At 35.9% G+C, this 13,251-nt stretch overlaps 1 protein-coding gene across 4 annotated transcripts in view; it reads right to left on the reverse strand.

Moving 5' to 3' along the window:
- zfand5a (zinc finger, AN1-type domain 5a) overlaps positions 1-13,251 on the reverse strand; it is a 58,595-nt gene that overhangs the window by 23,075 nt on the left and 22,269 nt on the right. For 3 of the 4 annotated variants that reach the window (XM_028802348.2, XM_051928374.1, XM_051928376.1), the window contains exon 2: positions 5,439-5,607. In XM_028802348.2, coding sequence (XP_028658181.1) covers positions 5,439-5,598 — 160 coding nt within the window. In that variant the 5' untranslated portion in view covers positions 5,599-5,607. Of the gene's footprint in view, positions 1-5,438; positions 5,619-13,251 lie in introns of all 4 variants that reach the window. The other variant, XM_051928375.1, reaches the window with a different exon arrangement.

Genomic DNA, 13,251 nt, shown 5'->3' on the forward strand with positions numbered 1-13,251 from the left:
AACTGGGAATAACTTGTAGATGTGAGAGGTGTTTTGAGACAATGGAACTGGACATACACAGATTTGTAGAAACGGAACACACATGAAATGCATGTATTCCAAATAATGATCTATTATTTCCATTTTAAAACTCCAGCACTTCACCCCCAGATAATCAAGGCTGGAACTGGGAGAACTTTGTGCCCATTTTGCGGAGGTGGGGGGATGGAATAGTAGGCTGCTTGTCTTGATCGGCACATTTAAAATACAAAAGACACTGATGGAGAGGTGCGAAGGGATTTAAGGTGGGCTGGATTTATGAGTTTTTTCGTAGGCTTTGGTAATTCTGGTGTTAAGTTCCATATTGTTAACAACTGTTTTGATAGAAAATAGACTTGCCTGTTTCAGTCTGAAAAGTATATAACAACTGTTTTGATAGAAAACAGGCTTGCCTGTTTCAGTCTGAAAAGTATATACAAATACTTTACACTGGTATCTACCAAAACTGTCAGAATTAAGAACGATGTTATCAAAATCTGTAAAGTACAGGCAGCTTTGTCCAAAGTACCTTTCCCAGCTCTGCCTGCTTTTGTTTTGCAAATGTGTAAATTAGCAGAACGCAGCCTGCTACACCCCCCATCCCCCATTAAGTCAGGTGAAGGCATCACCCTGCTGCAATCCTCACAGTTCAAGTCTGTGTTGAAATGTTTATTTGGCGACGTGTTTGTAAGGAATCATATAGGTAATTAAATACCATGATTTGAAATACATACACTTCGTGTGTGTTCTGTGTCTACATGTGTAAATATAGAATGACAGAAGAAATGCAAGGTAAGAAATGCTGAACACATGACTAAACAGAAAATGCTTTCATTTGTTATAGTGATAACAACATAATTTTGATATGAAGTGTAACTGAAGCCCAAATATTCAATAAATCACCAAAGGTATAACAACACAAGTATGCTTTTATTCAAGAATAAAACCAAAGAAAAATAAATTGCTCAATTGGCATGTTACTGAAGCCCAACTACCAGTTGGTACAAAGTAAAAAATATTCTCATACATGTGTGTTTGCACGTTTCATTTTTTACCAGTTGTCACATTGGTAACGCTGCTCTGTTACAGATCTGCACAGATGGTGCAGTGGATGAGTTACTGCTTAGTAACCTGAAGGTAACTTGAATCCTGTGTCGTCTCAGCATTTAGCCCATTGAGTAGGGAACAGCTATTATTATGAAATAATAAAAACATACATTTGATGCGAGTCTGTAACATTCTGTGTAAATTTATGGTACTTGTAAAAGATAGCGCTGAAGGGATAAAAGCAGACACCCAAACGCAGCTCAACATTTCTTCAGGGTTGAACTGTGATAATTGCAGCAGGATGATGCCTTTATCTGAATTAATGGGGGGTCGGGGGTGAAGCAGGCGGCATTCTGCTAATCCACACATTTGCAAAACAAAAGCGGGCGATCAGCGCAGTGATAAGGAGCTACGAGCTTGTCCAATGTCAAGAAAATTTATGGAGGTCAGGGAAAATGAAAAAATCATAAGCTTCAGGGATTCTAGTGTTAACCCTTTGCAGTCGTATTTAATTTTCAACGTCACGCTACATTAGTCGTAATTAATTATTGAAAAAACGCCAATAATTACAGCAGTTATTTTTTTCAGGCACGTAGGAATAACACAGGCCACTTTTCTCGACCAGGCAACTGTGCAAATCGGTCAGAAACTTGCAGGGCCACCAGCGGTGGCCTGACGACCTATAGCGCACTTTTTACTAAGGCCAGTTTTCTGGCCTAACGACCGCAAAGGGTTAAGTGTTAATAATATGGTCAACATATTATAACTATGGTGCACTGTAGTTTAAATTATTGTAATTTAAAATACAGTAATATTGCTTTACTGTCATTGTATTAGTCTGAAAGATTTTTCTGTAAAATAATTACCAAAGCTTTGTGCACTGTAGCCATTCTTTCCATTAGTAGACATATTTAGTCAAAGTTTCAATTTATATGCAAAATCAAGTCACAGTTGTTGACAGGAATAGAACTCATTCGTAACTCAGTAGCCACATTTATATTTAATGTTTATTTTTTCATAGATGAATTATAAAAATTGCTTCTATTTCAGACTTTGGTCTAACATATTAACTAAATGTGAAGAAAACATGAAATTCTCAAGCCTCCTAAAAATCAAACCAGAGCACCAATGTCAAGTGTATTCAGATGGGATTGAACTATCGAATTAAAGACAGGACTCCTGATCATTGAATGACATGGGGTGAAAGGCCTTCAGTTCAAAAGTTTCATCCCATTTGAGTGCAAGGTTTTCAAGTGTTGCATGAAGCTCATATTTTTAATTAGAAAATATATATATATATATATATTGCCCTCAGTGTTTAGTAAACAATAGGCCTTTTAAGTTAATGGTCAAATATGTCTATTTTATATGAAAACATGTTAAGCGTGTTAGTTTTGTATCTTTTTAGTAAACATGAACAGTTTATTAGAAAATTATTTATTTCCTTTAAAGGTTATCTGTTCGTACATGTTTTAATTAGTTTAAAAATACTTTGAAGGGAATTTTATTTTATTATTTTTTTATGGTAGCTAATCAATTATCTTACAGAATTTCATTTTGTAACAACTATGGTCTGCAGTTTAATTATATAAATACTGCTTTAATATAGAACACAGGGTTCTACATGGCTGGTTATACAGGAACTTTGTGTAAAAAACATTATAATAGATAGAGCAAATTGGAATCTGAATTGGAACCAGAATCAGCCAATTCTAGTAATGTTAAACAGGTGGTTGGTATCGGCCCTCAAGAAACCCGAAAGAAGCATTCCTATCAAATACTGAGACATTTGAAAGACAACTCAAACAGAAACACAAGCAAAAACTTTGAAACAACGTTGGACTGTAGAAGTATGAAGTTAAACTCCTGCCTAGACACTCTGTATTCACATTCTCCCAGTGTCTGCTTGGATTATTCTCTGGTTCTCCATTGGCTGATGCTCTCTTCAGGGCTGGTTCCTGCCTTTCACTTGAGGCTATAAACATATGCCACGTATAACCCTAAAACAAATTAATTCCACTATCCACAGTTCTATATATTCATCTATCTTTATGTACTTACATTTTGTAGACAAATGACTTCATGCAGGATTAGTGTGACGGGAAAATTTTGAGGTTCAGGCCAGCCTATTTGATTAATTTAAGGTTAATCTCACATCAGATGCACACTATTTTGAAGGGAATATTGTTTTTAACTGCCACTGAGAACTGTGACTATCTAAAATCCAGGCTTTAATGGAAAGAAGTGAATGAGGCTACACTACACGTGTCAGTTATCAAGAATCGGGCTAGGTTTGTTAATATTTTTAATACTGCACCCACTGAGAGCTGCAGGGAAACAACTTTTACTGTTTGTTGCTGATATTTTAAAATCCTCCTATAAATGATATACGTCGTCCCTCGCCATATCGCGGTTCACCTATTGCGGCTTCACTGTATCGCGGGTTTTTTAAATACAAGTGATCGCCTGCCTATCGCGGAAGTTACGTTCCAGACCCATCAGCGATAGGTGAAAATCCGTGATATAGAAAGACCATATAAATAAACATTTTTATAGTTTAAGCCTTAAAATACCCATCCCACATGCTTTAAACACATGTAAACTTATAAAACACACTTTGTTAACACATATGATATGTGGATGTCGGGCTAAGGATATGAGTAACATCTCTCTTATTATAAAACATTTTAACTTCACGCAAGACAAGGCAGTGAGACAGGAGAACAGCTGCTGTACAGGCTTTTAAATTATTGACACGCAGAGTGACAAGCAGCACAATGTTCACTTCTCCTGAGCTTGCATTCAGCTTTCCCCCCTTCGCAAAGCGAAGTGGCAGGAGTATACCTCGCTTCCGGGGAGGGGGGTTTGAGCAAACGTGCATTCAGCCCTCACACCAACACCCCCCCCCCTTCAGAACACGCAGAGCGAAAAGCAGGCATTTTGGCAGAAGCAGCACAAAGTCCACTTCTGCTTAGCATGCGTTCAGCTGCCTCCCTGCCATCTGATCGCTGCGTGTAGTGTTGCTCTGCGGTGTTTAAGAGTGTAGAAAGTGTTTATGAGCATAGGAAGTGTTTATGTGGGAAAGGTTAATATGAGAGTGAGAAAGGTTTATAAGAGTGTGGGAAGGGTTTATAAAGCCTTAAAATATATATAAATAATAAAATAAATATAGGTCGCTACTTCGTGGATTTTCACCTATCGCGGGGGGCTCTGAAACGTAACCCCCACGATAGGTGAGGGATGACTGTAATGCAGTTATAATGAATCAGACTTAAATTCAGATTTGTGTCACAACTGATTTAAGCATTCTATTATAGTAGTCTGAGAAAGTATTTGGAATACACTATTTTTGTGATTTACTTCCTACTTATCAGGTTTTCAGCATGTGGCAAACTTTATTATGCTCAAAGAAGATAGGGCTGGTGTTCTTTAGGGTTCAGTGCTGGGATTAATTCTATTTTTGTTCACTGAATTGACATTAAGACAAACTGTTTGTTTCCACATACCAATGACATTCACCATATCAACTTCACCTATTGTTTTATTAATACATTCTTTTATTGACGTTAAAAAGTGGATGAATGAAAACTTCTCATTACATTTGGAAAAAAAAAGTACATCTAGTGGGCAAAAATTCAACAGATAGCAAAATAATAATATGAAGGGCTACAAAAGCTGCCTGTACCTTATGCCTAATATTTACTCGATAGTTTCTAATGTTTGATGTTTCAGAAAGTATACTGGCATAAGTTCAAATGATGATTTTGTACGTTTATAGAGCAACAGCTGTTCTAACCAAACCAGTAAACTCTTTTCTGTATGAAGTCCTGAGACTGATCAACTACTTGATGAACTTTTTCCTCCTGGGATATGAGCCTATACTAAATTCATTCCATTTTTCAAGCAAGTCTTCTACTAGAAGAGCAAAGCAAGAAAGATGCTACCAACAGCATTTTTACTGAACATGTGCTTCAAGGTTAACATGCAAGACTAGGGATTGTTGACCATTTTTGAGCAAATAATTAAATAAAAAAATACCCCCACCCCACCCAAGTTCCAAAGTAGTCCATTTGCAATTGAGTGTGCACCCCAGCCTTATAGTCATACATCTAATATTATTAGCATGGACGATTCCATTATTGGGAACATCTGAATCATCACCCATTCCTAATAGTGCGGTACAGATTGAACATAAACAGAAAGATTTGTGACACTTGTAATGGACTCATAATTTAGCTCAACAGTCAGTAAGGTATGAAGAGAGCACATATTGTGTCATTTTCCTTTCACTGCACTCTACCACCAGTTAGCCAACTTGCATTAAAAATAAATAGGCACAAAAGTGCAGCATCAAGACTATAATTAATACTTACCCATCGGGCTCATAGGACTCATTCTTCCACTGCTCTGCTGCCTTTGAAGGTATTCCTTGTAGCAAACTGAACACATTCCATTTGTCCTTGGATTCCCATAAAAGCCACAACCTGTGGCACACAGCATCGGCACTGGACTCTGGTTTGTCTCTTGGGCCATATCTATATGCTGTAAATGCAACCAGAAAAAATAAATTAGATTCTATAATAGACCCAGAATCAATTATGAGACTGTAAAATAATCCAGTAAGTGAAGCTATCTACTGCAGAGAAAAACTGATTATGTTGTATCTCTATTTTTGAAATGCCATGTCTACAGATGAGGTACTGCTTCATCTACAGGAAGCATGTCACACAGTAACAGCAAGAGATGCATTACAAAGAAAAATGACTCTTTAGCAGACTTGACAAATTTAATGTTCATTAAAAATTGAAAACTATTCAGGCACAAAACCTTCTCAGTTGTTACATTAAGCGCCTTTGCTTCTTTTTTCATCCATTCACTTTCTGAACTACACCATACTAAATACCAAACATCTAGAACACATAAAAAAGATCTGAGAGTGACATGTATCAAGTGGCACCAATCAAAACAGCAGTTTGAGCCTGGGCCCTCTTTCTTTACACTATGCCACAATGCCTCTGTTGCTTACTGTCATGCAATATGTTTCACATGAAGTTCATATTTCTCTCATTTTTTTTAACTTTCTGCTTAGTTTTATAAAAGACATGACTGCCAAATGCAGGGCATCAGTAAGAAACAATTACATTTTCCTACAATGGTGAAAAAAAAATTTTATCTACAAAATACCTCATAATAATATGAGGCCATATACAGGTCTGCCTTCTTAGAACATACATTTACACTATTTCAATGTCTTACACTTACTGACTATGGATGTGTGACAATGTCAAAACCCAACTTGAAACAAGTGAAACTGACCCCCAAGACTGCTGGACATTATGTAACATTTGCATTCTAAAAGACAAAAATGGCTCACTGAATAACCCCCTCAAACATATAAAAAAGAAAACAAAACTGGACATGCCACCTTAAGAAAAAACACAGATGACCTGTATAGTAAAGGTTTTTAACTCAGTTTTGAAATTACTAGCACAATGCAATAAAAAACAGCAGTGGCCTTGTAGAATTAGAAGAGTTCATATTTTATGATTTTAATTACTGTCCATGTTATTCACTAATAGCATACATTCTAGGAATGCCTACAAAACTCATTTCTTTAATTATGACCTACAGGACAAAAAGGACAAACTACCAAGACATGAAAATTTGTTGAAGATGGAGAAAGTAAGTATTCCTATAGTTAAAAAGTGTATTCATAACAGTAGACCAAAAACTAACAGCTTTATTCTGTAAACTACACATACATTGATTACAAGGAGGTTAAAGATCTAGCAGTTTTATTGCTTAATTTTCTGATGCTATTAGAGGTGGATCATATTGCATGTACTATTAAATGTGCTTAAATACTGTTAAAGTAAGCAAATAATACATTATTTTAAAATGCCTATTCATATTGGTTACATTAATGAAACTTCCCAATTAAGGCTTTCTAGGGTTTCAATTACCAAACTTTGGGGGTAATGCCAACACACAATAAATTGCAACCTCAGTAATGTACACATTTAACAAATATTTTTTAAAAGTTCTTTTTACAATAACAAAACTGTAACTTCAAATGAAAATTAAATGAAGGTGCACATTTAAAGACCAGGCAATGGGAATTAATAATTCAGAATATATGCTCTGCTGATTTTTTTAAATGAATAAGATCTTTTTTGGCAATCTATACAAATGCAGGTGTCGAGCATGTTAATGGGACACTCAGATTAATCAACCAGAGATGAGAAAAACACAATTTGTTTTCCTAAAGTGCAATCAACCACATCAGTTTGTAACTGGATGATTTTTTTCCCCATTTTATTTTACTGTACAACTGACCATGATCTACACTCTTGGAATGTTGACAAATTCAGTAAGTAAAAATAAGATGTGGCCTGTCACTTTACATTAAATAGTTACTGTCAGCAGATGGTACAATATAGTTCATACAGGTTATATCAGCAGGTCGCTTTAAAATACATCTAAAACACATCTTTAGCAATGCATACTTAAAGATCTGCGGGGTTGCTCTTTCATACTGTATACATGTCTCTATTTCCTCCTAGAATGCATGCCTCCTATGCCCCAACTATGCTGACCAAGTTACTCCCGGCCCATTGAGAAAGTGTGCTCCACACTGCATGCAGACTCTATCAGCATGAATGATGCATTGTGAAAAAGAACTTACTAGGTACCATTACCTACAGTCTTTCAGTATCTCCCGAAAAATCCAAAATTGCAGGCAATACCCTCACTCCAGCTAGACCTGCCACAAATCCATAATTCCACCTGGTCAATAAGTGGTAGTATTGGTAAATGCCTGGGACTGTATAACCACTTTCAACAGTAACACCAGGAAAGAGAAGCATGTATCAGATGGTGGCTAACTCAGGTTTGTAAAGAGGTAATAGTGTGTTGTTATTAAGAGAGCTGGCAGCTTAGAAAGTGGCCAAGAGAAGTGATCTTGATTGGCTCGACATTGTCTGGGTGTGTAAAGACATAGGAGTTTGAACCTGGGTCATCCCAAACTAAGCAATGCTTCTAGAGCTTGGCATTGAACAGGCTAAGCTTTAAAAGGTGGTTCAGCTCATATAATGAGTTTAGAATTAGCAAGGGGAGAGCTTGTATCAGTCTCAGTAGTGGAAGGAAGGTGTAAGGATCACAAGAAAGAAAAAGGATTCGTTGAAGGGAAACAATCACTTTGTTTTGCCTAAATAGATATACTAAAACAAAACAATTCACAACAGAATGCATCAGGTTTAAAATCAGATAATGAATAAGTTATAAATGGTCATCAGTTTCTCCCTTGGGATCCACAGATAGTCAAAGCAACTAACAATGTGACGGCATTAGCGTTACATGTTTTTAAAACTTTATTAAAGAAGTGCAGTTTTAGATGCAAAAATGCCATTTCAAGCAGTTGCTTTTTAAGAAAGTACTAAAATTCTACATGTTCTGGTAACACTTTAGTTTAGGTACTGCAAAAATACATCTATTACTCGTTTACTCATTTGTAACAAGACCTTATTATAGGCTTCTTTGGTGTTAATAACACTTAGAAAGCATCAGTAAAATGCCTATTCACCTGTGCAAGATGGTCACGTAAAATAACTTCACTTTGGAATAGTCAGAAATGGCTTAATTGAGACACATTTCTCTTGATATTGCCAGTATACAAATTGTGAATCCTTAATATGCGTAAGTAATTTTACCAGAATATCAAATACCACAATGCACAGAAATAAATAATGAACTACTGTTTCTTTATAAGCATAAATGGTTTAAATAATACTTATCCTAGAAACAATCTGCTGTAACAAAATGTTAACAGTATACTAGTATTAATGTCCACTGCTGACATTTTCTGTCAACTAAAACACTTTACCTACAGACACTACAAGCATAATTAACTTGCTTTTATTTATTGGATTATCAGATTAAACAGTTTAATACTTAAAAGTCTAGATAGTATAATTTCTTATGTTCTGTGCCTAGTGCTGCCAAGACAAGCTCCTGTACTTTCCCGCCTCATTTATGGTGTACACAAATGCATGTAAAAAGTTGAAAGCTTCATTGATATTTTATGTTTCCACTTGGATCTCATCCCTGGCCAAAGTGTCTTCTCTTTATAAGTAAACTTTTTGTTGTTTTGTAAAAATGTGATTTTGTAAATATTGTTATTAAGTTTCTGTTTTCTTTATGTTAGCTTATTTATTGAATTCTGTTATGTATATTTTCTTTTTTATTATGTCATTAACATATTTATATGTTGTGTCTCATGTTCCCTATGGGTGGAGCCTTAGGGAGAAACTCCCTTTTATACAGCAGCTTAGGGACCTTAAACAGCCTTTATAATAGACTGGGTGGCTAAAATCCATTTTTTCGACACTGACATTCTCTTTGTTTGGTTGATTAATTATTGTAAATACTTTCTTGGTTTTTCTGGGTTTGCTTATGTTGTCTGGAATATGATCACTAGATTGTGGACTGGCCTTGTTTATTTTTCAAGTCTGGCCCTTTCAGGCATTTCTTTTTTGCCTTTTTCCTGTGTTCTTGTTGAGAAAATACTTTTTGCACATGAATTCTCCCACTTTAAAGAACCTTTTTGGTTACTTAGGGCCAGAGGATTGTTCTCTTTCTTTTATGAGTTTTTCTGATAAAAAAATCTTTACTGTTTTGTTGAGCCTGTGCAGGCTGAAAAAGCCTGCTTTTTCACTTTGGAGTAATGCTGATTTTGAAAACAGTTGTTGAATTTTGTGAGCCTGAGAATCAGAATATCAACAATAACCATGCAGCTTGAAAAACTGAATGGTAACTATAGGTGCACTTTTTTTTATAATATGTAAGATAGAAATTATTCCAAAGATCCAGAATAAATACTTGATTAAAAACAGTGCTGTGCCAGGTTATTCGGTTATAGTATATTCGGATAGTACGCAATGTAGTCAACTGAAGTGACATGACACGAAATGGTTTCCTGTGGCATGCACAATTAGGGAGACAAAGGTTTATGTAGGGTGCAGGGCAGATCTCTCAAAATATCACAGGCTATTCAACATTTGTTTTAACAATCAAAGAGAAATTACAGGTCTGGGAACCATGCTAACATCATATAAGCATTCTCAAAAGATGACAGCCATGTGTGTTTGGACATTATTCTACTGGAAAACTGCACCATGCAGACCACCAATGAAGAATGATTCAATGAGATTCACTTGTTTGTGTGATTAGGCTATCACTTACAAACAGCACAGAAATGTTTTTAACCAATGGTTCCACACACAGAGACACCAATTTTTTTGTTTTGATGTCAGAGAATGTCACCTGGGTTACACTGTTGTCCACATAATCACTGTATAAATCTAGTGGTCATTAGACACAAAGCAGTACTGGCTGCTAGAACCAGATGCTAGCACAGAAGCAGTTGCCAACATCAGACATTCAATGGCAGATGTTGCCATGGATACCATTAAAAGAGTCCCACTATCTACAAATTGATTGGCCAAGACATAGGAATGTGTGGGGACCTGTGCAGAGAACCATATATCAGTGAATAGCTTCAAGTATTGAAAACTAGAGTTAAAAAAAACCCTAGTTTGTGATTTTCTAGTTCTCCTGTGCTTTTTCTGCCTCCTGTCTTTTCAAACCCTTTCTAATAACTGCACAGGCTTTTTTTGGGATCATTATCTCCACCTGCCCACTGCCACATTTTAAACATGTGCTTCATTTTGTTGGACTGACCACTGAGCACCACACAGACCAATAATTTAGTCTATACATGTCAATAAACCAACAAACATTCCAAAGTTCTGCAGTGTCATTACATTTTGTGTTCTGCTGTGTTCAACAGCAGCATTACTAATGTCCCCAATCTGTCATGTATGATAATCACCTTTTAGTTACTAACCTGATCTGCAGCTCTGTGAAAAAATGTGAGTGAAACAGATATGCAAATCTAATCATTTGCATTCTTGGCTTTAATGATCTCTCAATAAAACTATGATATCACTGATTCCTGGACCACAGCTTTCCAAAGAGTATATGCATGTTACATTATTTTGAACATTAATTATACTACAGTTGTAGAGAGTAAGAGTACATTTTACAAATTTTCAACTAAATATCTGGCATTTTACTGAAAGTAAATGCACATTTTAAAACTCAAAAATGCTCAAATCGTTATTTTACCAACTAATATGAAACTATGTACCAGCCTTTTCCATCCAAAGAAAACTCCCATACTACTACCTTCATATCTGAAACTATTACTTTTTTAATGTGATTATGACTAGCTTATTTACTATTAGTTGATTCAGTCTTTCTGTAACACACTGTTCTCATTGTTGCTCACTTCCTTAGTAATTACTCAAAGGAGTAATACAACTTTTGGCAGTTAAGTTTTAAAGGCAGAGAAACTAAATTTCAGAATAATTTCACATATTCTACACGATATTTCTTCTAAATTCAGTTGACCAAATCATAAACAGTGCCATAACCTAATATATATATATATATATATATATATATATATATATATATATATATATATAAAAAATATATATATATATTTGCATATAATGCTTAATTTAAAATATATATGTACACAGAATTGTTGTTCAATACATTTAAATTGAAAATGATCAATGCTGCTATAAAAATACAATAATTTACCATTTACAGCCTCTGTAACAAGTAAGAAAATGCACAAAATACAACACAGGGATGGCCAGCTCTAATCCTGGAGAGCCACAGTGTCTACAGGTTTTCATTATAACTATTTTCTCAATTAGTGGCTAGTTTTTGCTACTAATTAACTTTTATTTGCTATTTAAGACTCAGACCCTTTAAATTAGGGCAGAGCAATGTCGGACCTGGAGGGCTGTAATGGCTTCAGGTTTTCATTCCAACCCAACTGCTTGATGAGAAATCATTCATTGCTGATGAAGCACTATTGTTCAAGTAAAATTTTTCTGCTTCATTTTAGCTGTCTCGCTTTTAAAGATTTTGAACCGTTAATCGCTTATTTTAGTCTCAAACAGTGATATTAATTGTTTTAACTACTCCTTATTAGCCATAAGGTGCAAATGACAGTTCTACATCTAGTTTGTCTCCATTTCCACCCATGTATATTCATCATTCACTATTTGGTTTAATTAAGCACTCAGAAGGAAACTAATTGAAAATCACTTGGATGATACATGCATCATTAGAAAGGAAAAACAAATATATGATTTAAGAATTAACTGACATGGTAGAGTTAAAACACTTACAAGCCATGAAATTAAATAAGGGTGTACTCAGTCTAGGCACATTTGTTCTGTACTGCGCAACTGTCCCCACTCCCTACTGGCCTGCACTCAACACTACGCTTAGCATGCTTTCATCATGACCATGTGACTTTGTGTAAAGCCAAAACAAGATCTGAACATGGAGTGACAACATGTCAAAATGATTTTACTTATTTTGTGGTTGTATTGGTGGCGTGTAGGACAGGATAACGTTCTACCCTCTTACAGATTTGTTGAGTGTGCAGCACAGCGTTTTGCTGTTAATCGAACTGCACATCCAATACGAGAAGATTGTTATGGTGACAAATGATGTTAATGGAGGAATTTGTAGCTTTTCTTGCCAACTGCAATTCACATTCACATGTAAGGTGAGAATAAAAACCTGTTTTTAACTCTTTTAACTGAGAATTGCACCATCTGACTTGTCGCATCATTGATGTCATTTCTGTTTTCCGTGCTCGGGTATGTTTAGTGACCACACCATTCCCAAATGCTGCTAAACCGTGCTCAAGCCCACCTCTTCCAAGCGGGCCAGGGCCTAGTATGGTTGGCCTGGCATGGAGTGATCACACTAGTCAAACAAACTAGACTTTGCGGGGTTTACATGCAAACAAATGTGCTCGGGCACAGAATGAATTGCCAGTGTGAGTACACCCTATGATCTGTTATTGGTGAGAACTGGCTTTTCATTAAGCATCTGGGTTGGAACAAAAACCTGCAGCCACTGTGGCTCCCCAAGATCGGAGTTAACCACTCCTGAAATAATACATGAAATGGCTACCTCGGCATATTCTGATCACAGTTTTACTGAGAATTCCGTGCACATGAATTCTGCATATAAGAACATGACTACAGTATACTCAAGTCTAGTTCATTCTTGTTCTTCGTAATCATTTTGGTT

The sequence above is a fragment of the Erpetoichthys calabaricus genome, chromosome 5 (genome assembly GCF_900747795.2).
Source record: "Erpetoichthys calabaricus chromosome 5, fErpCal1.3, whole genome shotgun sequence".
In the NCBI taxonomy this organism is placed as follows: Eukaryota; Metazoa; Chordata; class Cladistia; order Polypteriformes; family Polypteridae; genus Erpetoichthys; species Erpetoichthys calabaricus.